The following is a 26,246-nucleotide window of genomic DNA, read 5'->3' as shown; positions in this document are numbered from 1 at the left end:
TTTGCCAACCTCCTAAAACAGATTAATATGAACTCTGATTAGTATAATGTCACAAGTGAACTTGATTTTTATTCACTTTTTTTTTTCGACAGAGACAAAGAGAGGGACAGAGAGAGGGACAGATAGGGACAGACAGGAAGAGAGAGAGATGAGAAGCATCAAGTCTTCATTGCGACACCTTAGTTGTTTATTGATTGCTTTCTCATATGTGCCTTGACCAGGGGTCTACAGTAAAGTGACCCCTTGCTCAAGCCAGTGACCATGGGGTCACATCTATGATCCCACACTCAAGCTTATGACCTCAGAGTTTTGAACCTGGGTCCTCTGCATTCTAGTCTGACACTTTATCCACTGTGCCACCACCCAGTTAGGTGGTTTCACATTTTTGTTGATTTTTATCTCTTATATTGCTTCAACTTAGACAATGGTTTATTTTTAAACTTTTTCCTGCCTTCTTGGGCCAAATCATTAGCAATAAAATCATACAAGGTTTTTAAGGACTTTTAGCTCATATGGTCAAGGCTCATATTTTTGCAGAATAGAAAATTAAGACCTAGTAATTGCTTCAGATCCATAGTTAGTTAATGAATAGTAGAAAACTAAAGTATACTTCTTTAATTGATAAAAATGATAAATTTAATAATCTTTAAGGTGACCTTTAATTCTAAAAGTCTATGATTGAATCATACAAGGAAGATTCTCTCTCTCTCTTTTTCTCTCTCTCTCTCTATACACACACACACACACACACACACTCACAGATGATTAAATATAACTCCTTGGACATTTAACATACACAGACACACACGCATATCTATTTCCCTTGACATTCAAGAATATTCAAAGTTAATTTTGGAATTCCTATCAACAAATATTATGTAAATATAATTTCCCAAGATCATATAGTCCCATAAAACTACAATAAAAAATGTAAATGGACATTTGCATTTAAATTAGAGCAACTATGTATGGAATGGATTTGCAGAGAATAATAAATAAATAGATAAACAAACAAATAAATAGCTTATAAGGTGTGATTGTAGAATAGAAGTTTAAATTCAAGCTTGTGTCCCTTATCATGCTCCAGGCTCAAACTTTGGCTTTAGCAAAACTTGACAAATTATTACATGACACATTTTAATGGACAATATCAAGATATCTGGAATAATAAAGATCTGAAAAATTAAATACATAAATGCAAGAAATTTTCTATATAGACATACAGATTTCTTTTAGTTAGCTTGAATAATTTTCATTCTCTTAGTTCTATTTTAAATCAATAATTCCTTTGCCCAATGTCTTCCCAGCCCTAGTACAAAATACAGATAAGTCATCATCCTTATTTTTAGAATTCCATCTTAATTTTCTCCAAATACCAATAACCTATTTCTGCCAGTACATTTGTTTTATTTGTTTATTCCCTCTCAGCTCCATGAACTGATTTTTCTAACTTTCTCTTCAATGTAAATAAAATATTTGCAGTATGCTCTCAAACTGTATATGCTGACAGTTAAAAGAAATAATATGCTAAATATAATACATAAATCACCACAAGCCCTAATTTTAGTCAATTGTTTTAACCTCCTCCTTTTTACAAAGGCACTTAAAATTGAATGGCAACTGGCTTAACTTGCATTTAAGTCACTGCCTCTTGAAGGTATTAATTATCAGAAAAATACCAAAGTTATAAGGAAAAAATGAATAAAAACAAACCAACCGAAGGTCTGTATTTGTAAACTAGGCAATCGATAATCAAATATAACATAGCTGACTATACACTATTTTATAGCACAAGCTACTTGAAAATCATGTAAAAAATGTTATGGAGTACTATTATTTTGTGAACCCTAAGTTTATTATAAAAAAATTCCTTAAAAAGAGTTGCTAAATACTGAGAAAAAAACAAAACAAACAAACAAGCAAAAAAAGCCCCAAAAACTAAGTAGTTGATTTAAAAACAGAACAGCTATAAGCTATTATATTTGAAAATAGAAACTATTGCCTGACTAAGAGGTGGTGCAGTGGATATAGCGTCAGCCTGGGATGCAGAGGACCCAGATTTGAATCCCCAAGGTCAACAACTTGAATGAAGGCTCATCCTGCTTGAGTGCAGGCTCACCAGCTTAAGTACAGGGTCTCTGGTTTGAGCATGGGATCATAGACATGGCCCCATAGCCACTGGCTTGAGACTAAAGGTTGCTGGTTTGAGCAAGGGGTCACTAGATCGGCTGTAGCCTCCTGGTCAAGGCACATATGAGAAAGCAGTCAATGAACAACTAAAGTGCCACAACAAAGAACAGATGCTTCTCATCTCTCTCCCTTCTTGTGTTTCTGTCCCTATCTGTCCCTCTCCGTCTCTCTCAGTAAAAAAAAAAAAAAAAAAAAAAAAGATAGTAAAAACTGTTGTTATTTGCTAATTCTGACAGTTGGAAACAGACAATTGAATAAGTCAACTTCTTTTTTCTTTTTTAATAAGGAATAATTTGATGTACAAAGAGCCTAGTCAGCTGATATCCAGTAACTGAAAAAAATTTTAGTTTGACTTATTATGAAAGAAATACCAAAAACTGGGTGGCAAAAAATGTATTTCTCAGAGTACTGGAAACCGGAATTCCAATGTCAAGATGCCAGAACTTTTTTGCTGTGTTGTCACATGTCAGAGAGAGAGGTGATCATTCTGGTCTTTTCTTAGAAGGACACTAATCCAGAGGGCTCTACAGTCATAGATAAGAACCTTCCAAAGGTCCTACCTCTGAATACCATCAAGTCAGAGATTCAACACATGACTTGGATGAACACAAACATTCAGTCCATAGCAAAAGACTAAGATTCTTCATCAAATACCACTGTACACAATGTGGAAATCAATTCTGATAAAGTCAAGTCCATTCCTAGCCACACTGGAGAAAACCTGAAGCACAGACAATACTATATTTAAAGAAGATAAATATAAAAGATGTCTGAAATGATAAATTATCAGAATAACCTGTGAAGATTTATTTTGATATAATTACTTTTAATAGTTTTTGTTAACAAAGCATTAAAAAAACAACAAAATAAAAAATAAATGAACAAGTAAAGCAGTTCCTATTGGCTGACCTGGCATTCCTTGATCCTTCCCTCCATCACGACACTTCAGATTTTTACTCAGAAGTAAAAATCTTAGTAAGACTTTTCTTGTCCACTCAATCTAAAATCAAAAATTTCATCCCTACCCCATATATTTTCTTATCTTTTTTCCTGCTTTGCCTTTTATTTTGTCCTTAACAATTACCTACCACTCTTTATATTTTTATTCATCCTGCCTATTGTCTGTCTCCCTTGTTTTTCTTAAAGTTTGATGAAACAAGATTCTTACCGTGTATAGCAGCATCTGGCATACAGTGGACACCTAATACTTGTTGAAAGGAAGAATGGAATTTGATATCCATTGCCGTAAAGGTGCGAGTTGTTCAACTAGAAGGTACACTTCATATGTTTTCCATCTGTATATACCTCAGGCAGAATACAAGATCTGGCCAAATAAGACCACCAAACTTTGGTGGGAAATCATATGTCCTATTCTAGGAAAAGGACTCCTTCTCTGAATGTTTTTTTTTTTTTTTTTCATTTTTCTGAAGCTGGAAACAGGGAGAGACAGTCAGACTCCCGCATGCGCCCGACCGGGATCCACCCGGCACGCCCACCATGGGGCGACGCCCTGCCCACCAGGGGGCGATGCTCTGCCCCTCCGGGGCATCGCCATGTTGCGACCAGAGCCACTCTAGCGCCTGAGGCAGAGGCCACAGAGCCATCCCCAGCGCCCGGGCCATCTTTGCTCCAATAGAGCCTTAGCTGCGGGAGGGGAAGAGAGAGACAGAGAGGAAAGTGTGGCGGAGGGGTGGAGAAGCAAATGGGCGCTTCTCCTATGTGCCCTGGCCGGGAATCGAACCCGGGTCCTCCGCACGCTAGGCCGACGCTCTACCGCTGAGCCAACCGGCCAGGGCTTCTCTGAATGTTAAGTCAGCTCTACCAGGTGATTTTTTTTTTCTACCAAGTCCCACTACTGCTATAGCTGACTTTTAGCTTCCTTAACTCCATCCACACAATTCTCTCAAAAATTCGATGTTACCAATATCAACAATAATCAAAGTCAAGATGGCAACTAACTGATAATCTCTAGACTGAATAAATCACACAGAGGGAGGGTATTGTTGTGAGGTTTTTGTTGTTATTATTGATTATTTTGATTGGCTTGTATAGTGTTATCCAGTCCAATATGTTAATATGTTATAGCCTATATGTAGTGTGTGTGTGTGTATATATATATATATTAATGAGATGACTTGTTAACATTTAAAAGTTGTGAGATTTTTTTTTTTAAAGTTGTGAGATTTTAAATTAAAATCTGGATTTCTTGCTTTCCTGAAAAATAAAAGATTTGGTATAAATGGTTAATGTTCCTTATGACAATATGTGGAGCTGAGAAGTGTTTTACCCTCTGGTAGAGCTTTAACTCTCCAGTTTTATCATACTTTTTGCCACTGTCAAAAAAAATCTAGGTACTGATGCCTAAACTCAGTTGTTACTTACCATCATTTTGAAGCTATTGGATTTTTTTTTATTTATTTATTCATTTTTTTAGAGAGGAGAGGGAGAGACAGAGAGACAGAGACAGAGAGAGAGAGAGAGAGACCTGGCGACCTCAGTATTTCCAGGTCGACACTTTATCCACTGCGCCACCGCAGGTCAGGTGAAACTATTGGATTTTAAACCACTTGACATACTTTACCATTCATAAAATGCCTTTGCTAGTAAATGAGTATTTCAATTTCTGTCTGTTCATAAATGAACATGTGTTCATGATAGAATAAAATATGAATTATTATTTATTTCTTCATAACAAATTACCTCTAAAACAGCATACTAAAACAATAAACATATTGTCTCACATAGTTTATGTGAGTCAGAAATCTGGGGCAAGTAAGTGATGGTTCTGGTTTGGAATCTCTCTTGAGTTTACTGGAAAGTGTTGGCATGAGATGTAGACAGCTGAAATCTTGGTGGGGCTGGAGATTCTGCTATGAGAGGACTCACTCATGTGGCTGTTGGCTGAAGGTCTCATTCTGGGCTGTGTGGACTCTCCTTTGGGCTGCTTTGGTGACCTCCTAACATTTCAGTTGACTTTGTTCAGGTGACTGATCAAAATTGTTGGGACAATGAGGAAGACTGAGGCCTTTTATAATGTCATCTACATAGTCATACACTATCATGTTGGAAGTGAGTCACCTGAAAAAAGTATCAAAGTGTTTATAAAATTAGATGTAGCAATCTTGGCCTTGCAGTCTTTCCCTGGGTTGAATCACCAAATAATTGCTTTATTTTTTATCTAGGTATTATGAAATGCCTTCTGCTTTATCTAACTTTAATAGTTCAAAGTTCTTTACAGTTTATTATATGTAAATTATTTAAAAACTGGGTATCACAAGTATATACAATTTATAATCTTTGACATTTAAAAATTTTTAAAACAGTTCCCAAAGAAATTTTAACTCAGTTTTAGGTAAACTCTTAAATTTTAGTAAGACACAAACTTATAGAAAATTATTCTCAGTCACCTAAGTAATCTCTTTGAAAAACTGGTATACACCAGTAAATAACTGGTTACTTAATAGCACAAATATTTGCCATATATATATATATATATATATATATATATATAAAATATATAGTCTAAGAGAGAGACATGTATGCCTATGGTAGTACTCTAGACAAATTTTTCTTAAACATGTGTAACTATAATCATCAGTAATACTCTGGAGAGTAATAAGTTTCTTCTTCTTTACTTTATTATTGTCTTTTTATATAACCTCAGCAGGATACACATCATTACTTTTGATTCCATCCACGAATTAAAAGAGTAAATGGGTTCTAGAACAAGAAGGAGGAATCAAAATGAAAAAGGGACTTTAGAGCCAAGTTAGAAAACAATAAAAGAGAGGTACCTCTCCTACTTTTTTATAGTAATGTCCTTCAAATTTTAACCCTTCACACTCTTAGAAGTATTTTGATATATCCCTTTAATATATTGAAAATAGAGGCATTTATAAGTTTTATTACATTTGTTTTTATTTTTCAGGATTAAGCAAAGTGTGGTGGCAGGAAGGGGTACACATACATAGCCATTCACTTGCTAAAATAATTTTAATTTACACAAGATTTGTTCCTAGGTGGTGCTGATGTTATCAGATTCAAAGTGCTGACAAAATATTGTTATTATGATTCCACCCAAACTTTCCCTTTTTTATTTATCTTGAAACATACTTTGTTTAGTTAGTTAGTTAGTTAGTTAGTTAGTTAGTTAGTTAGTTAAAATGGACTACAGATCCATTTTTTGAGATTGGGTTCCTAGCATCCAGTTCTGTAAGTTTGGTATCCATTTCCTACTCATGGTCAGGTTGGTAGCAGATGAATCAGCAGAAATAAACATTTCTAAAGCTTTACATATTTCTATGAGGTAATAATTATTTTAGTTTATGTATACATATATATATAGTTTTATCAAAAAGTTAATGATGACAGATATTTAATATTTCCTCTAATTTATTGGATTTCTTGTTTATATCATTTGCCAGTTTGTGTTGATTTCTTAAAGGTACATTGAAACTTAATTTTTAAAAACAGCTTACCTAACTACTTTCTTTCCTCCTTTTTTTTTTTTTTGTTGTTGTTGTTGTTGAGAGGAAGGGAGATAATGAGACAGACTCCCACATGCACCCAGACTAGGATCCACTCAGCTGCTCCTGTCTGGGGCTGATGCTTGAATCAATCAAGCTATCCTCAACACATAAGTCCAATGCTCAGACCAACCAAGCCTCTGGCTGCCAGAGGGGAAGAGAGAGAGAAGGCAGAGGGAGGAGGAGAGAGAAGCAAATGATCCCTTCTCTTGTGTGTCCTGACCAGGAATTGAACCTGGGACTCCCATAAGCCCAGCCGACACTCCATCCACTGAGCCAACTGGCCAGGGCCCCTAATTACTTTCAAAATTTAAACTTATTTGTATCCCTGTGATTTAAAATGTGTAAAACTACACATAAAACTTGTTTTCTTATTAATTTAGCAAGGCTGAGAATTATGAACTTTTTCCCTAATGACCATACAAGACAATGGTAAATAAATTCTTGCTCTAAAATTACCTACTTGTTGGTTACTATCCTATAGAGATATCCATATGTTTCTATATTTAGATATATCTATATGTATATCTTCTGAAACACATAATGAGAAGAATAACAACACTATGTTCTACAAATAGCATAAGAATTACTCAAAGGCTAGAAAGAAAAGTGGAAAAAATTAAAAACAATACCATTTTTATACAAATTTAAGTTAGTTATCTGAAAAAAAACACACTATAAAAATAATTAAAGGAAAGTTGGTGAAATTGATAACATAAAGGTATTAATTTAGAAATAAAACTACAGAATAAAAAAAGCTAGTAAAACATCTGAATTGGTATCATGTTAGATACTTGAAAATGCCTAGCTAGGTAAAATTTGAATGTTTTAAAACTTAAATTAAGTGAAACCAAACTCCATCTTTGATGTTTGTATAAAACTTCACTGTTTTAAAAGTCATCCACATCCATGTCCATGTCCTCTTGAGGGGCCTGAGCATAGACCCACTCTTTCATGCACATTCAACCCGAGCTCTAGTGAAGAGACTGCAGCACTGGAAGTGCCAGGGACACATGGAGAGGAACTAAACGGTCCAACTTAGAGTGATGACTGCAGGGCAGTTCTTCCAGGACTGAAATGCTGTTTGAGTGCCACTGTCCTTTTCTGAGTACTTCTGCCACACAGTCAGCAGGCACATGTAGAAGTGCTGGCAGGTGACATTGTTTTTTTGTTGAGCCCTATTTGTACAGAGCCTACAAGCATACAGTGGCACCAAATCTGAGTCCCCATTAACTGGGATAACACTGCTGACCCCACCTCAATGATTCCCTGAGACACTGACCCATCCAAATGGCACATTGGCTTGAACTTCTTTCAGCTGCTGTTCCACACATGAGGCTGATCTTGGCTTGCACTGAGGACTTTCCTACAATGTCTTCAAGTTTCACAAACCTGAAATAAGCAGGGATTGTCTTGGTGTGCTCTGTAACTCTTGGTAAGTGACTCTAATCCCGGCACTAGTAGTAGACCACCTCAGTTTGCAGTACAGCCTCTCCTAGGCTCTCCCAAAGCAAAAATGGTCAGGTACCAACTAAAGATCAATTTGTAGCTCATACCAGGTGGCCCCAAACAAGGCGTGGGCAGCTGCTGACTGTGGTCTGCACAGGAACCTCTCCCAAGAAGCCCAGAACCACCAAACCCCATGGCTCTCTTCAGATCACACTAGAAAACAACTCTTTTAGCTCAATAAATGGCACTCCCAAAGGGTAGACTGGCAGGCACCAGAGTCCTAATAAGCAAACCTTGCTCTATGGGGTCAAACCCTGCACAACAGCTGCTCCATTTTAGTAATCACCAGTCCTCATAGCCAGTCAATCTCACCATATGACAATAGCAATCAAGGATCAACTATAACAGAAGGGCACATAAAACCCACACAATAAATAACATGGGAGCACCTACATCAGGTGACCAGGGAAACTATACCGCTGGGCCCTACAGGATGCCTACTACATAAAGTCACCCTGCCAAGACAGGGAGATATAGCAGATCTACCTAATACATAAAAAAAAATTAAAAAAAAATACAGGGAGGCAGCAATAATAAGGAGAAAAAGAAGAATGTCCAAAATGGAAGAACCAGAGTAAATTCTAGAAAAGAACTAATCAAAATTGAGGAAAGCAATCTATCAGAAACAGAACTCAAAATATTGGTTATAAGGGGGAATAGTAGAGGAACTCCATGAGAACTCACACAAAGATGAAAAATAAAAACAAAAAGAACTAGTCAGAAACAAATACAATAAATGAAGAATTCATTAGATGGAATCAACAGCAGATTAGATGAAGTAGAAGAAGGAATCAGAGATTTCAAAGATAATGCAGCAGATAAAAACTATCAAAACAAACAAACATAAAAGAATTTAAAAATTGAGACTAGCTTAATTAAGGATCCACTAGAATGACATCAAACCTAACCACATTCACATCATAGGGGTACCAGAAAGAAGAAGGAGAGCAAAGCATTAAAAACTTATTAGAAGAAATAATAATTGAAAACATTCCTAATCTGGTAAAGGAAACAATCATACATGTCCAAGAAGGGCAGAGTCCCAAACAAAATGAAATCAAGGCCAACACCAAGATACAACATAATTAAAATGCCAAAAGTTAAAAACAAAGAGAGAATTTTAAAAGCAGCAAGAGAAGAGCAGTTAGTTACCTACAAAGGAGCCCCCATAAAATTTCTCAACAGAAATTTTTCGGGCCAGAAGTGATTGGCATGACATACTTCAAGTGATAAAAGGCCGGGAGCTGCAACAAACATTACTTTACCCAGCAAGGTTATCATTGAGAATTGAAAGAGAAATAATCTGCTTCCAAGACAAGAAAAAGTTAAAGAAATGTATCACCACCAAACTGATATTCCAAAAATGATAAAGGGTCCTCTTTAGGAAGAAGAAAAAATAATGAAAATATGAATAATAAAATAGCAATTACTACATACTTACCAATAATTACTTAAAATTTTTTAACGTTTATTTTATTGATTTTAGAGAGAGGAAAAGAAAGAGAGAGAGAAGGAGGGACATCATCTGTCCCTGTGTGTGCCCTGACACAGATCAAACCAGTTACCCCCATGCCTCAGGACAATGCTCCAACCAACAGAGCCATCTGGCCAGGGCAATAATTACTTCACATATAAATTAATTAAATGATCCAGTCAAAGGACATAGGGTAGCTGAACTAATCTGGATAAGAAAATAAGATCCATACATATGCTGCCTATGAGAGACCCACTTCTGATCAAAAGATACACAGGCTGCAAGGAAAGAAATGGAAAGAGATATTCCATGCAAATAGAAACAAACAAACAAAGATGCTGAATCGCAATACTTTTATATTAGTCAAAATACACTTTAAAACAAAGGCTGCAACAAAAACATAAAGAGGACATTTTATAATGATAAAGGAATCAATCCAACAAGATATCACCCTTATAAACCTGGACACATCCAATGTAGGAGCACTGAAGTGTATAATGCAAATATTGACAAACAAATATCAACAGTAATACAATCAGAGTAGGAATTTTAACACCCATTAACATCAATGAGTAGATTATCCAGAGAGAAAAATCAACAAGAAAACAATGGCCTTAGAAGACACATTAGAACATATAATTTTAATTGGTATTTTTTTAGAACATTTCACTCCAAACCAGCAGAATACATATTCTTTTCAAGTGCACATGAGACATTTTCCAGAATAGACCATATATTAAATCACAAAACAACTACCAATAAATTTAAGAAGATTGAAATATCAAGCATTTTTCTGATCAAAATGGTATGAAACTATTAGGTAACTACCAATTTGTACTTTTTAATTCTTTCTCCATTTTCACCCAGTCCCACAAACCCCTCTTCTCTATTAATCATTAGTCTGCTCTCTGTATCTATGAGTCTGTTTCTATTTTGTTTGTTAATTTTTTTTTAGATTCCCCATATAAGTGAAATCTATGGTATTTGCCTTTCTCTGCTTACTGATTTCACTTAGCATAATGCCACTAGATTCATCCATATTGTTGCAAATGATAAGATTTCATTCTTTTCTATGGCCAAGAAGTATTTTATTGTGTAAATGTGCCACAGCTTTTTTATTAACCCATCTACTGATGGGCACTTAGGTTGCTTCCATTTCTTAGCTACTATAAATAATGTTTATAGAAGAATCACAGTGATGTAAATTATAGCATAGAGAATATGATAAATAATATAATAACTACATACGGGGCCAGGAGGATACTTGAAATATTGGAAAAACTACTCTATAAACATATAATTGTCTAAGCACTATGCTGTACATCTGAACCTGATATAGAATAATATTGAATGTAAACTGTAATTGAAAAATAAAAATAAGATATGAAACTAGAAATCAATTATAATTATAAAACTAAAAACCACACAAACACATAGATACTAAATAATGTGTTACTAAAAAATGAATTGATTAGCAATGAGATCAAGAAAGAAATAAAGAGGCCCTGGCCGGTTGGCTCAGTGGTAGAGTGTCGACCCAACATATGTAAGTTCCAGGTTTGATTCCTAGCCAGGGCACACAGGAGAAGCAACCATCTGCTTCTCCATCCTTCCCCCTCTCCTTTCTCTCTGTCTCTTTCTTCCCCTCCCACAGCCAAGGATCCATTGGAGCAAAGTTGGCCCAGGAGCTGAGGATGGCTCCATGGCCTCTGCCTCAAGCGCTAGAGTGGCTCTGGTTGCAGTGCAGCAACACCCCATATGGGCCGAGCATCGCCCCCTGGTAGGCATGCCAGGTGGATCCCGGTGGGGCATATGCAGGAGTTTGTCTATCTGCCACCCCCCTGCTTCTCACTTTGGAAAAACACAATAATAATAATAAGAAGAAGAAGAAGAAGAAGAAGAAAGAAAAAAAATACCTTGAGACAAATTAAAATGAAAATATGACCCAAAAACTTATGGGATATAATCAAAGAGGATAGATTCATAGAAAGGAATTCATAGAAGTGGAAGTCTAGCTCAAGAAAAAAGAAAAACCTCAAATAAAAATTCCAATCTTATACCTAGGGGAACTAGAAAAAGAAAAAGCAAAGCCCAAAGAAAGTAAAAAGAAGGGAATAAAAATAATCAGAGTGGAAATAAAACAAAGTCTAAAAAAATACAACTCCTTATTTAAATGATGGGCAGTCTTTTTTTAGAAATAAAGTATTTTTTAACTTTTGTTATATACATTGCTATTCTAGACATAATGCTTAACGGACTACAGTATAGTGCAAATATAACTTTTATATGCACTGAGAAACCCCCCACATTAGTGTGACTCATTATATAGCAATATTTGCTTTATTGCAGTGGTCTGGGACTGGACCTGCAATATCTCTGAGGTATGCCTGTATAGAAAAGAATTATTTGTGTGAGAATAATTTTGATCCTGTTCAATGGACCCTGTGGCCTTGTCTCTTGAAATATCTGTGTGGATCAAGCTATCCTTTTTATGAGCAGAGATGAGCCAGATTTGTTATTGTGACAAATACACAGAGCCCTTACATTTTAAAACACTGCAGAACACAAAAAATAAAACAAATCACAATAAGCCAAGAATCAATAACACTAAAGTTCCTGATCTGGATAGTCTTAAAAGTCTGTTTTTTAATGTTAATAAAATAAGAAGAAAACTTATACAAATGTGCAATTTAAATGTGATTCTGGTGTTAATGAAGCAGTGACTTTTCTCAGCTTTTAACAGGTCACAATTAATCAACCTCCAATCAATACAAAACATCCTAAGCACAGAACCATTGCACTTACCCATGATGGTTAGGGCTGTAGCTTTTGTTAATTCTTCTTTCATTGACTCTATTACTTCTAAATTACCACCATCTAGGTTGCATCTATTTATGGTTCCATTTCCCGAACTGATCCAATAAAGCTTGTTTTCCACATAGTCTATTGATAGACCTGTAATTAAATTATACATCTTAAACATAGTGGAAGCCACTTAAATTGTAATAGTCACCTTGCACTGGATTTGAGAAGAAAAAATATATTGCAAACTCAAATTTTTGTCTTAAAATATAAGGTCTACCTTATGGGTCTACAAAGGGGTGAGGTAATATAATAATAGATAAATAATAATACAAGATAAATTCTATGTTTTGCATACTCACAGCTGTAAACCCACTCTTGCCAACTGCTGTACCCATATTGTTTTACCTCTCTGTGAAACAATATACTTTTATACGCACTTACCCCTTATCTCTATTGATTATCGCAACAACCTTGTGACATTGAGTTATACTTTATGCATAAGAAAAATAATACATATTCATTAAATGAGTCCCTAGATAGTAGGATGTCACTCCGGAAACTTCAATAAAGGTTCAGTTTCCAAACTGAGTGCCCGCCTTCTTATTATACCAGCTGGCTTCAGAAAGTTTTATGTGTAATACTCATTTGGGATACTCATTTGACTTATAAAATTTATAATTGTTTTTCTACTTTGAATAAAATTTACTTTAGGCAGATATAGACTCAAATTGGAGGTTTCAACTTTTTTCAAGGAAATTCAAAGTTAGAAGAATTTTAACAATTAATAATTTTACTGATATATGGACTTAAATTGGACTCATTAGGGGTTGTCTAGATAGATAAACAAGTGAACTAAGCCTAAGTCACAATGTGTCAAAATTGGTAAGCTTTATTGTACTTTATGAATTGTTTCATATATTATAATGGTGTGTATGATTTTCAAAATTCTCAGTAAGTGTGTATTTTTTGATGGCCAAGGGTTCTTAGTACACATATTTTTAATTACTTGCATGCTCAAGAGGCTTAGGATCCACATTATAATAATAATTCTGTGGCTTCATTTTGGTTTGTCTGTGATTCACAACTACTTGTGGGAAAGCACATATGGACATACATACACTCAGGCATACAATACAATAAACTGTTTCTGAGATCTCCCTCAGAAAATAAATGGAACAAAAACAAAAAAATCTCCTCCCTATGAAAATTATCTAAGATTTAAATTAAGAAAAAGGAATGAAGGAAGGGGAAAAGAGAAAAGGAAAGAAGGGACAAAGGGAAGGAGGAAGGGAAGGACAGAGGGCAGATAAATGAAGAGAATTACAAGTTTATGTACATTGAGAGAAGACTAAACACAGCCAAAATGTTCTCAACTATAGATAGTTCAAGTCCAAAGAGTGGAACTGATTTATCAGACCAGTTTTAATCATGAAGAAATAATCTAACAAGCTCATACAATATACCAGAGATTTATTTACTTATTGGTATGTTTTGCTAATAGAAGTCTGGAAGGTTCACCAGAAAAATTACAATCCATAAAATTAGAGGAATTCAAGAAAGACATTTTCAGAATTTTTTTTTAATGCTCATAGTGGGGGATAGCTTTTAATCACAATGGAAAAATAATAAAATCACCACTATCACAGTCACATCCTATGGTATAACATTTTCATGGTGAAACTCCATTAACTATTCAATTTTTTTTTTGTAGTTTTCTGAAGTTGGAAACGGGGAAGCAGTCCCACCAGGGGGACTCCCGCACGCATGCCCACCAGGGGGCGATGCTCTGCCCATCTGGGGCATTGCTCTGTCACAACCAGAGCCATTCCAGCGCCTGAGGCAGAGGCCATGGAGCTATCTATCTTCAGCACCCGGGCCAACTTTGCTCCAATGGAGTCTTGGCTGCGGGAGGGGAAGAGAGAGACAGAGAGGAAGGAGAGGGGGAGGAGTGGAGAAGCAGATGGGCACTTCTCCTGTGTGCCCTGGCTGGGAATCGAACCTGGGACTCCTGCATGCCAGGCCGACGCTCTACCACTGAGCCAACCAGTTAGGGCAACTATTCAATTTTTTATGAGTGAAATTTGTTTACTTTGTAGGCACCTTTGTACATCTTTTCTAGCATAAAAAATTCTGGTTTAAAACATGTAATTATAGAAGTGGTTTATTTTATTTTCTGTTTAGTTGGTTATCTATAAAGCCCATAATTCCAATCTCTAATCAGCAATGAAGAATATCTTTATTAAAAATTTATGATATAAAATATAGCTCCAAACATTCTGTTGCCTAATTTTCATCAGTAGTTGAATTAACAAATACATTTATAAAGAATTCCCTTTAGGAACATTATCTGTCCATCTAGGTAGTTTAAATTTTATCTCTTCATCAAGCCAAACCATCAGAGAAAATATACATTTTTAAATGGCTGTGTTTTCTGCTTTTGTCCCTCTCTGAACCTCTTACCAAATTGAGCTTTGATATTGTGATATGTATCTTAGGTATAAATGAAGGATGCTATAAGAAGTGCCTATAAGAAAAGTACTGTTATTCTTCCCAGGATACAGTGTCTGAATGTAGTACATCACACTGTGACCTCTTCATACAAGGACCCATGGGAGAAATTTCTTTCAGCTCAGTGCCAGAAAAAGCTATATATGAAAAATATAAAATTATAAATAATCATATTTCTCTCTTAGCTTTTTCACAAAGAAACTGAGGAGTCCAATTATGAGCCACATCCAGCAATTTTATAGGAATTGAATTTATGCTACTGATTTTACTTCTGGCTTAAGTAGAATAATTTCTTATTGTCGTTTACCTTGATTTTAAAAATAAATATTATTCTGGCCTTTCTAAGGAATGATTTTAAGTTTCCTCAACCCTTTTTGGTTGGAATGTGCATTCTTACTGAATGTGTCTAACTTCAAATTAGTCCACACTATCAGACCTTTCTCATTTACTAACACCTTGCAGTTTCTAGAGTCTAGCTTACATTATGTAAAGCAGTTATCAAACAGAGCAGGGAAGTTCAGAGTTTGGACCAAATCCACCACTCTACTATTCAACACAGTTGTTTCTAGACTGTGAGTGCCTACAAAAAAGGAACTGTATCAGTAAGCTTATCTTCAGTGCCTAGCACGATGCCTAGAGAAAGAAAAACATATATATAGACATTGAATAAATAAATGAGTTATTTAAATAACTCCATTGTAAAAATTACAAGTAGTCTTCAAGGAGTTCTGCTAATAAAGTTAAATTATCATCACAAGAGACTTAATATACCACTTCTTCCTAGACTCTATGATAATAGGGAAGAATAGGTCTATTTGGTACAGCATATATTTTTATATCAATATTAAGATCAAATGTTTTAGAATGAATAGTTTTCAGATTCACAAGAAAAATATTTAAAGTTTCTATAATATTAACCTAAACATGCATGTGATATCTGCCACCTCACCACCTACATGCAGTGATAGGATGCAAATAATTCAACGACTGGTTCTCTGCCTTAATAACCATTTTAAGTATAAAAAAATGATACACCAAAAAGTAGTTTATTATTTCATGCATTTAATACTTAAATAAGAATAAAAGAGGTACACAAAACTAGATTATGTGATAAGAATTTTAAAATATTAATGAAAAAAATGTTAAATAATACCCCACAAAAAACAATAAAACTGTTATTTAAGATATTTTCATATTGCTTCTTGATTGACATCTTCACATGCAACTCTTTTCACTTATGGACTGAATGAATATTACTATGGGTGTTTAGAGTATAATGTTGCACAGATGAATGTTAAAAAGAAATAAGGAATGTGAACTTGTGACTTTCACATTGGTCAGCTGCCCAGGCGCCCACCTTAGAAAGGACCCTGATTACAAGTGTCATTTTAACAGCGGGTTTGACAAACTCAACCAAAAATTCGGTATTGGTTCTGCTGAACTAGTGCTGAACTGGTTGAATCCCACCACTGCCTGCACGTTTCTTCAATGTTTCTAAGTGTGTTTATTCCTACTTTTATAAAATAGGATTGACATCTTTTAAAAATCCTATTATGAATTCAAGAAACGGGTTACAGTGTGGTGATTGCCAGGAGGGGGTGGGAGGGGATGGGAGGGGGTGGAGAAGGTACAGGGAAAAATAAATGATGTTGGACGAAGACTTGACTTGGGAGAATGAACACACAATACAGTGTACAGAGGTGTGTTATAGAATTGGGCACCTGAAACCTGTTAAGTGTTGTTAACCAGTGTCACCACAGTAAAAATTCAATTAACAAAAGAAAAATAGAAACTGGTTATAGGTTTGGTTTTTTGTTTGTTTGGGTTTTTTTTCATTTTTCCGAAGCTGGAAATGGGGAGGCAGTCAGACAGACTCCCGCATGCGCCCCACCAGGATCCTCCCGGCATGCCCACCAGAAGGCAATGCTCTGCCCATCTGGGGCGTCGCTCTGTTGCATCCAGAGCCATTCTAGCGCCTGAGGCAGAGGCCACAGAGACATCCTCAGCGCCCAGGCCATCTTTGCTCCAATGGAGCCTCAGCTGCCGGAGGGGAAGAGAGAGACAGAGAGGAAGGAGAGGGGGAGGGGTGGAGAAGCAGATGGGCGCTTCTCCTGTGTTCCCAGGCCGGGAATCGAACACGGGACTCCTGCATGCCAAGCCGACGCTCTACTGCTGAGCCAACCAGCCAGGGCCTGGTTATAGGTTTTAAATGTATAAGCATGTTTAGAAGTACATATTGCAAAGTTTACTAATATAAATGTTACACATGATAAGATTATTTTGTTTTGCTATTATCATATACTTTGTTCTTTGTGTGTGTGTGTGTGTGTGAGAAATTAAAGCAATTCATCACAGGCTTACTTTGTTCTTAATAAAAATGAAAAGTTAGTCGGTATCCATTGATTAGAATAATTTCTGAATCAGATTTCTGTTTCATTAGAGATGACTCACTAAGCAGCTGACAAAGAGTAGTTTGGATGCAATTGAAATTACTGAATGTAATGCAATTGATTTCAGAATGCTAATCAATAGCCATGAGAAAACAGATATACATGAGCATGTTGATAAAATTGTCCATGAACCTATGCAAAGAAATATGATTATGTCAGTGTGAGAATGTCCTCAGAGTGGGTGACTGACATTAAAAAATTAAATCTTCAAAAGGGCTGTAGGATCCCTCTGAAAAATAGTCTTATGTGTTTACTCAATATATAGTAATATAGCCTCATTTCTGCTAAACATTTATTTTTTACATCATCTGGATTAAAAGAGGAAACATAGACTTCACAATAGAATAGATCTATCAAAAAGGAAGTCCACATTTAAATTGAAAAACTTTCTATGAAAAATATCTACCTTTTATCTCTTTTGTATTATTATAATAATGCAGTTAATTCATATGCTTTGATTTTAATACTTTTTTCTTTATATTAAGCCAAAGATTTCCCTTAATTTATATTTCATCTGAACATTTAATTGAAATAGGCTACTTTAAAAATTAATTGAGCCCTGGCCGGTTGTAGAGCGGCTCAGTAGTAGAGCGTTGGCCTGGTGTGCAGGAGTCCCGGGTTCGATTCCCAGCCAGGGAACACAGGAGAAGCGCCCATCTGCTTCTCCACCCCTCCCCCTCTCCTTCCTCTCTGTCTCTTTCTTCCCCTCCCGCAGCCGAGGCTCCATTGGAACAAAGTTGGCCCGGGTGCTGAGGATGGCTCTATGGCCTCTGCCTCAGGCACTAGAATGGCTCTGGTTGCAACAGAGCAACGCCCCAGATGGGCAGAGCATCGCCCCCTGGTAGGTGTGCCGGGTGGATCCCGGTCGGGCGCATGCGGGAGTCTGTCTGACTGCCTTCCAGTTTCCAACTTCAGAAAAATACAGAAAAAAATTAATTGAAACAATATAATTTGCTAAAATTATATAATTGTTCTCATAATAGAAATGTCTCACATTGATTCAGAAAGTTCTATGTAATATTTTTAAAATATAATCAAAATATATATTGTATATAATACTAAAAAGTTTAAGTTTATCAAGTTTTAAGTGTTACAATTAAGACTGAAAAGTTTATCTAATTTATTTTGTTTTTAAAAACCTCAAAACTAAATCAGTATAGTAGGTAATATGAAATTAAAATAAAAATGCAAATATGGAAAAAAAGAAAATTCTAAAACTAAAACTAAAACTTTTTAGATGTAGTAATTTCTTCATATTTTTTCATCACTTTTTATATTTCATTTTAAAATTTTCATTTCTGGTTGTAAATTATAATTATCTGGAAAGTTATTAAAAATACTGATCCATTGGCCCCCACTTCAAGAAATTTTAATTTAATTGGTTTAAGATGATCCCAAGCATTTGTATTTTTAAAATGTCTCTCCAGGTGATTTTAGAATATAACACTTAAGCTATTCCTTTTAAGCAATGTATTTTTTTATAATCTTTGAAACCTGAATTATTAATATGTTCAACCAGGCATCTTAAATTTTTCTGGAAATGTATCATGATTGAGGAGCCACTGAGCCACTTCATTTGCAGGTGTTGTAAGGTACTAAAAACTACAGAATTAATATTTTAAGAGGCTTGGAGAACATTTTATTAATTTGGGTTAAGGTGTGCAGAGAAAATTGTGAGAGCAGTCTCTGTACTGTGTGATTGGCATAACCAGGATGGCCCTTGGCATTGTATTGTAAATGCAAAGGGAAGGAAAACATGGATTCCCAGACATTCCACCACACCTGTGGGGAAAAGGGTGAATGGCTAGCCAGGTGCAGGAAGAGAAAAGCCAAAATAAACCTTTTCTTATAGCAATGAGCCATTTGCGGGCATTTGTCCCCACGGAAACTACCTCTCCTATGTAAATGCGTGTGGTTAACACATGTGACTCTGGACAGAGAGATGGCAGATAAACACTAAGAAATATAGGAATGTCTTTTAATATGTAAAGAGACATCTTTCTACCATTGTGTTGATTTGTAAATTTTGTTTTCTCCAAAATGATGTATGGCTTGCAAAATTGAACACGGTCCTATCATGTTAAAGGACATATGACTATAACCAATAGTGGTAAAGGACTCCTAATTACAATTTTTGCTTCTGTACTTCCCACTTACAAAACTATAAAAACTAGGTAGAACAAAGGGCCGGCGCGCTCTCCCTCAGATTTCTGTTGGAGCTGACGCCGCTTGGCCAAGCTAAACAATAAAGCTTTGATGTGTAAATGATGGACCTTGTTCCTGTATTTCATGTTTTAGGTCCCTCTGAATTTGGCTTAACAATGATGATGGAATCTCTGGAGATAGAGAAACATTAAGAGGTTGATGAGAAAAAAAAGCATCATATGGTCACTAAAATGTAGATAATTAACTTCTAGGCCTCTGGGCCTGGTGAGTTGGCTTAGTGGTAGAGCATCAGACTGGCATGTATATGTCCTGGGTTCAATTCCTGGTCAGGGCACATAGAAGAAGTGACCATCTGCTTCTCCACCTCTCTATACTCTCTCTCTTTCCTTCCTGCTTCCATGGCTCAATTAGTTCAAGTGCATTGACCCCTGAACACTGAGGATGGCTCTGTGGAGCCTCCACCTCAGGCACTAAAAATAGTTTGGTTGAGAACATGGCCATAGATGGGCAGATTATCGGCCCTAGATGGCCATTGCAGGTGAATCCCGGTCCAGGAGCATGTGGGAGTCTGTCTATCTCCCTTCCTCCCACTTGGAAAATAATAAAAAAGAAAACATACTATTCAACAACTAGTTCAGAACATAAAAGACCAGAATATGCCACTCTAAAATATGCCATTTTGGCTTAAGGTTTATATTGAGCCAAAACATTTCTGAAATAACAATGCCAAAAAAAGTACTCTGTCCTTCCCCACAATTTGCTTAAAAGCTGGCTTTAACTTTTTACCACTAGTCTTTAGACTGATCAGTCCAGAAATGCACTGAGATGAATTTTATATTTATATATATAAATAAAACTTACTAAAAAAGCCGGTATGTTCCATTGGTTTTCCTTAGTTTCACCTTTCCACAGTTTGTCTCCCTTGGAAGTATAAAACTCTTTTCATTTGTCTTGTCACTTCTGTACAAATGTATTGTTCTCTGTCAAGATGCTATACAAGTCTCAGCTCTGACCACTTGTTTGAGTTATTCATCAATGACTTTCTTCCACTTGTATACAAGCTACTTCTGTTAATAAACACTGTTTTTCTTTTTATAATCTGTCTTTTGTCAGGCTAATTTTCAGGGACCCAGCCAGAGAACATAGGAGGACAGAGATAAAAGTTGGTTTTTATAGGACTCTGAAAGTATTTATACTGTTATAATCTTAACTTGATCTAAATTATTCTTTGGATTGTACTTCTTAGTTTACTGTGTTTTAAGAATTCATTAAAACCATATAGAGTCACGGACCAACTTAATTAACTTAGTCCCTATTGCTTACCATATTAAACTAAAGTTTTATCATCTCCTTCGTTCTCTAGCACATGAATCATTGTACTTTGGGCAATTTATCCTATATTTCAAGCTCTTGATGACTGGCAAAATTAATGCGCCTTGTGAAAATAACACATGTAAAAATGAAAGAAAGACCAGGGCAAGTGACAGATTATTTCATGAGAAAAGTTTTTCTCTAAAATGTCATTTTAAAAGCTTTAATTTATATAGTTTTATAATTTTCTAAAGCTGCATTTAATAGCTTAATGGGTAAAATAGAACAAAATGTTTTCAAAAACACTGGATTGTGTCATTTTAATATTTTTAAATTTTAGTTTCTGTCAATATAATGCTTAACATTCTCTTATGTTAAATATTTTCTTCCTAGCCACACAGAAATTTTAAGTTTTCTGGACATCACACTGTTTTGTACCTATTATGCCTGTTAAAAAGACATTAGGTTAAGTCTTAGCCACTAAGGGTAAGAAAAACCCTTTCTCCTATCAGTTCTTATCTTTTGAAATCTAATTGAAATTTCACACTATCACCAATTTGGTTACAATTCTTCTGTTTTTCTTTTCCACAAACAAATTGCTGTTTTCTCTATTTTTTGTAGTGTCTAGTCATATAAACTTCATGGTATCTGGAAGATCTTTATTATATGCGGCTTAAGTGTCTGTCGCCGATAGCTTATTGGTTGCTTGCGTAACTGTACTAGCCAATGGGGTGAAGTTGCCATGGCTGAATGCAAATTGAGCGGGTCAGGGGGAAGGTGAACATTTGTTTGCATTGGCAATCATCTGCTTTTGGAACAATTTAAGGCTGAATGCAAATTGAGCGTGTCAGGGGGAAGGTGAACATTTGTTTGCATTGGCAATCATCTGTTTTACATAAAAACTACGTCTTAACGTAATTTCTTTTAAGAATGCCTCCTAGAAAATACAGCACTGAAGAGGAGAGAAAAGGAGCTAAAGCTGCACAAAACGCCTTTCTCGACAAAAAGAAACCACCGAGCAGAGAAAGACAAGGCTTGCTTCAGTCGCAAAGCAAATGCGTCTTTCTCGGCAAAATGAGACTGATGAGCATAGAGAAACAAGGCTTGCCTCAGATGCAAGACAAAAAAGCCTGTCTCGACAAAATGAGTGCCTTGAACGAAGGCAGGAGAGAAATGCAAAAAAAACGAGAGTAATGCTGACCGAAACGCAAAAAGGATTAAAACAGTTTCAAACGGAGAAACTTAAATTTTTGATCATTCCTCTGGTGACATGAATATTAAATGTGAACACTGTCAGTCCTTAAACTTCAAGTTAGAAACTAATCGATTTGACTGTGGCAAGAAAGGATTTTCTTTATTTATTGAGCTAGCGGTGACTCTTAAGAAATGTACTGCCAGTGGTTTCCTTCATTGCACTCTACTTTAAGCAATTAAGCAAGTAGAAGGGGGAAATCCTGTGGGGTACTAAGAAAAGGGGCGTCCTCGCCACCTGCCCTGGGTAATTCAGTTTGAATTAGCAGACACCTTTGCATAAATCATTTTAATTACAATTTATAATATCTAGAACAGTGGTCATTTCGTATGACCGCCGGGCTTTCTAGTAGTACTTATAAACAAACAACATTAAGTGTTTCTGTGTTGCTTACCTCAACTAAAATTCTCAACAAATGATTTGCAGTTATCTGTGTCATTTTCACAGATACTGTTTAGTGAATACTAAATCATGACCTTCTTGATAAATGAATCCCAGGTTTTATTTTCAGGGTCTGGTACTGAGTATATACTTCATAATTATTTTTAATAACGTTTTATTTACATTTAACATTTGAAAGAATAAAGAAAATGAATGATTAGCTAAAATAGTGTTTTGGGGCAAACAAGTATGTAACAAGTGTGTTAGGGTTGCTTGCCTTAACTTTGCCTAATTTGTACATGAGCACAGGGCAGTGCCGTGTGTGTGTGTGTGTGTGTGTGTGTGTGTATGTGTTCTATGTGAGGCTGTGGGTGCTTGCCCTCAGGGCGGCAGATTGCAAATTGCAGATTGCCAGCCTGCTTGGGAGGGGCCATTGTTTGCTAGTGTTTACTGGAGAAGGTTTTTTTTTCTCCAGTCTGTTTTGCTGGAGAGCCCTGAGAGAGAGGGAAGTGGTCTTTCTGCCTGTTTGCTTGTCCACCAGTATGACACTCTAATAAATGGAATGGCCCACCATTTTCTGGTTCCACAGTTCTTTTACCATCTGCTCAAATCTTTTGTGAACCTGCATGTCCGTGGCTACTGACCTTACAAGTGTAACATATTTAAATTATTTGTATACATATGCATGTGTAATAGTAATGTTGTTTTGTCAATTCCTCTGGTCTTTTTTAAAACCTATTTTTAACATTTCTTTTAGGATATACAACCTTATATGATATGTTATATGTTGATGTATTTCAGACATAATAAAAGTGACTATAATGAGTAATGAGTATATATAAGTAATAAAACTGCATATCAAGTAAGAAAACATACCCAGTAATTTGTTCTATTATTATTTTTTAAATGAATGTTCGATGTGGTAAAATGTGCTTATGAATGTTATCCATGAATAGATTTCAAAATTCACATTATATAGCATATGGGTTGAAATGATTGAATAATAAAAATTATTTTGTAGATTTTCAGAAGATGCACTTGAAGGTTGAGTTAACAAATGACTTTTGGTTGGGGTTATATTAAAAATAAAGGGAAAAACATCAAGGAAATATATATAGTACAGAGGTTCTTAAGAATAAACCATGAAGGATAATGCTGACTGACAAGCCAAGTTGTTTATAAGGCTTAAAGGACAAAATTCATAATATGTAATCATTTTAAACATGGAAACAGTTTTAAGTAGTAAATTAAGATCCTCAGTTATGTAAACTGCTCTAAGCACTAGAAGTATCCAAGACTGAGCAATAATCTTAATCGAGAGTATTTTGTTCAGTAGTAGAAAGTAGAAAATGTTGATTTGTATTTAACAGAAACAGAATTATTCAGCCCAGACTGCCTGAGGCTGTAATTACTGAGTCTTCAGTGATATACACTCATAAAATGCCAAGTTGGGTGTTTTGATAAGATTTTAATGCACTTGTATTTCAAATGTATCACATATATGGATTTAACAGCAAACAAGCAAGGGAACCCCAGTGAACTGGAACATAAAAGTGATTGCATACCCTAGAAAGCCTATCTCAGTGACACTGCTGTTTAAACCCAGCATTTAAAGATTAAGAAATAATTAATTGTGAGGCACAATAATTGGCATATAGGTAAAATAGGTTCTTGCATACTATTGGCTGCTTAGAAAAGCTGACTACTGTGTCCTAATTGGGCCCATATTTCTCAGAAGTATCCAAGCTTTGGATTTTCCCCCTCACTTTTTATGCTTGAAAGAGTACCAGTTTTATTCCCTGATCTTTGCTTGAGGTCAAATAATTACTATATGAAATTAAGCCTTTGTGGACATAACATAATTGTTAAGCTTTAATATGGTTTTGGAAGGAAATAAACAGATTTGAGTCCCAACTCAACCATTCAACACAGGCAACTAACCTGTTTCAACAAACCTGTTTCTAAATTCATATAAGAAGTATAAGAAAGCCTTTCAGAAGTTATTACTGTAATATTATTAATGCAAAGCATTTTGGAAGCTCTTGACATATTCTAAGTGTTTAAAATGTAGTCACTATAATTATGTTATTTTTTTGCCAAAGTGATACTGTATCATACATATAGGCAGGGTAAATGCCTATAACATAATAGTGTAGCTTCATGTTGAGAATAGAGGTTCCATAAAAGGTGACATACAATGACTGTTTTGAGTTGACACTTCCCAGCCTCACTAGACAGGACATTGTGTTTTCTCTTAACATACTGGATAAAAATAATTTCTAATCTGACAATCAATATTCATGAGGAGAAAATCATCTGAACAACAGCTCCCTCTAACCTAATCACTTCATTTTTTTCATGGAAATGGTTTAGGGAATGCAGTAGGGATAAATTTAAGCCACAGATTTCTTGGACTCATTATGAGACTATAATCACAATAATTTCCTGTAGTAATAAATATCAGTGAAATTCAATGAGTTATCAATAACACAGTAATCAATATCCCTATGTATGTATTTTATGGGTACAATTATCATGTGTACAAACAAAAACAGATTTTATTTATTTTCTTCATACATTTACATGTCTATTAACAGTACAGTGGTTCCTTGAGATACGAACAGACCAACATACAAATTTTTTAAGATACAAGCTGCGACTTGGTCTGTATTTTTGTTCAAGATCCGAGCAAAATTCCGAGATACGAGTCATGAATGGGAAAGCTGTCACTAGTTAGCGCATTGGCACACGGGTCCAGTATCAACAGTTTGATATACGGGTTGACTGACGAACTCGGTTACAGAACAAATTAAATTCATATCTCAAGGTACCACTGTATCGGCAAATTTCATTTTAGAACTCATCTCAGGAGAATGGTTCTACAAGAATCTTGTAAAATGGGATTATAATGACATGAATTCTTGAGAGTATTTCAAAGATTCTTCATATCAGACATTTCCTTTGTGATAAGGTGCCAAGGAACTGCAAAATCGTTAACATTAGTATTTTAAAAGGAAGAGTCAGGCCCCCTTACCCCTCCTTTCTGAGGAAGAAAAAACAAGAAGAGGTTGCAGGGGCAAAAGTCAACTTGTCATAGTTTAGTTCCTATAGTTCTCTGGAAGGACTGATGCCACTTGCTAGACAGAGCAAAGAAGATAGAACCTATCTGAAAACCTTTTCCTCTTCTCTTTTCTTAAAAGCTTTTAGGAAACAATGTTTATATACCTTAATTAAAAATTCCTACACTAATCCTGACTCTTCCTCCCATCCTGGAGTCATGAGAGCAATACATACCTCTATGAACCCCACCCCACCCATTCATGAAAATCTTTATTCTGTAACATTTTATATGCTTTCTAATGATCATCATTTTGAAATTCTTTGTATGTACAAAACTTGTAAACTAAGCAAGCGGGGACTAGCTTTAGACCTCTGAATAAGCAACCCCAACACTCTTAGCAAAAGTAACTCCATTTAGCTTCTCTCCTTATCCTAAATTAAACATTTCTCACTACTGTGGCGACAGGGATAGGTTGTAAATCCTAGAAGGTTTGGGAATGTCTTTGTCAGGTATGTAAAACATTCATCACTGCTGTGTTATCTTATGGTCTTAGTGTGTAGGATTTTTTTTTTCCTTTTGATAGATCCTATAGATAAATGTAACAAGACAGCAA

The 26,246-nt window shown here is 35.6% G+C and overlaps 1 protein-coding gene across 1 annotated transcript in view; it reads right to left on the bottom strand.

Annotated features, from left to right (window-relative positions):
• LRP1B (LDL receptor related protein 1B) overlaps positions 1-26,246 on the bottom strand; it is a 2,131,860-nt gene that overhangs the window by 604,211 nt on the left and 1,501,403 nt on the right. Inside the window, exon 32 of the mRNA XM_066281034.1 lies at positions 12,505-12,654. Coding sequence (XP_066137131.1) covers positions 12,505-12,654 — 150 coding nt within the window. The remainder of the gene's footprint in view (positions 1-12,504; positions 12,655-26,246) is intronic.

Source organism: Saccopteryx bilineata, chromosome 5, assembly GCF_036850765.1.
Source record: "Saccopteryx bilineata isolate mSacBil1 chromosome 5, mSacBil1_pri_phased_curated, whole genome shotgun sequence".
Taxonomy (NCBI): Eukaryota; Metazoa; Chordata; class Mammalia; order Chiroptera; family Emballonuridae; genus Saccopteryx; species Saccopteryx bilineata.
This window is presented reverse-complemented; position numbering and strand designations above follow the sequence as displayed.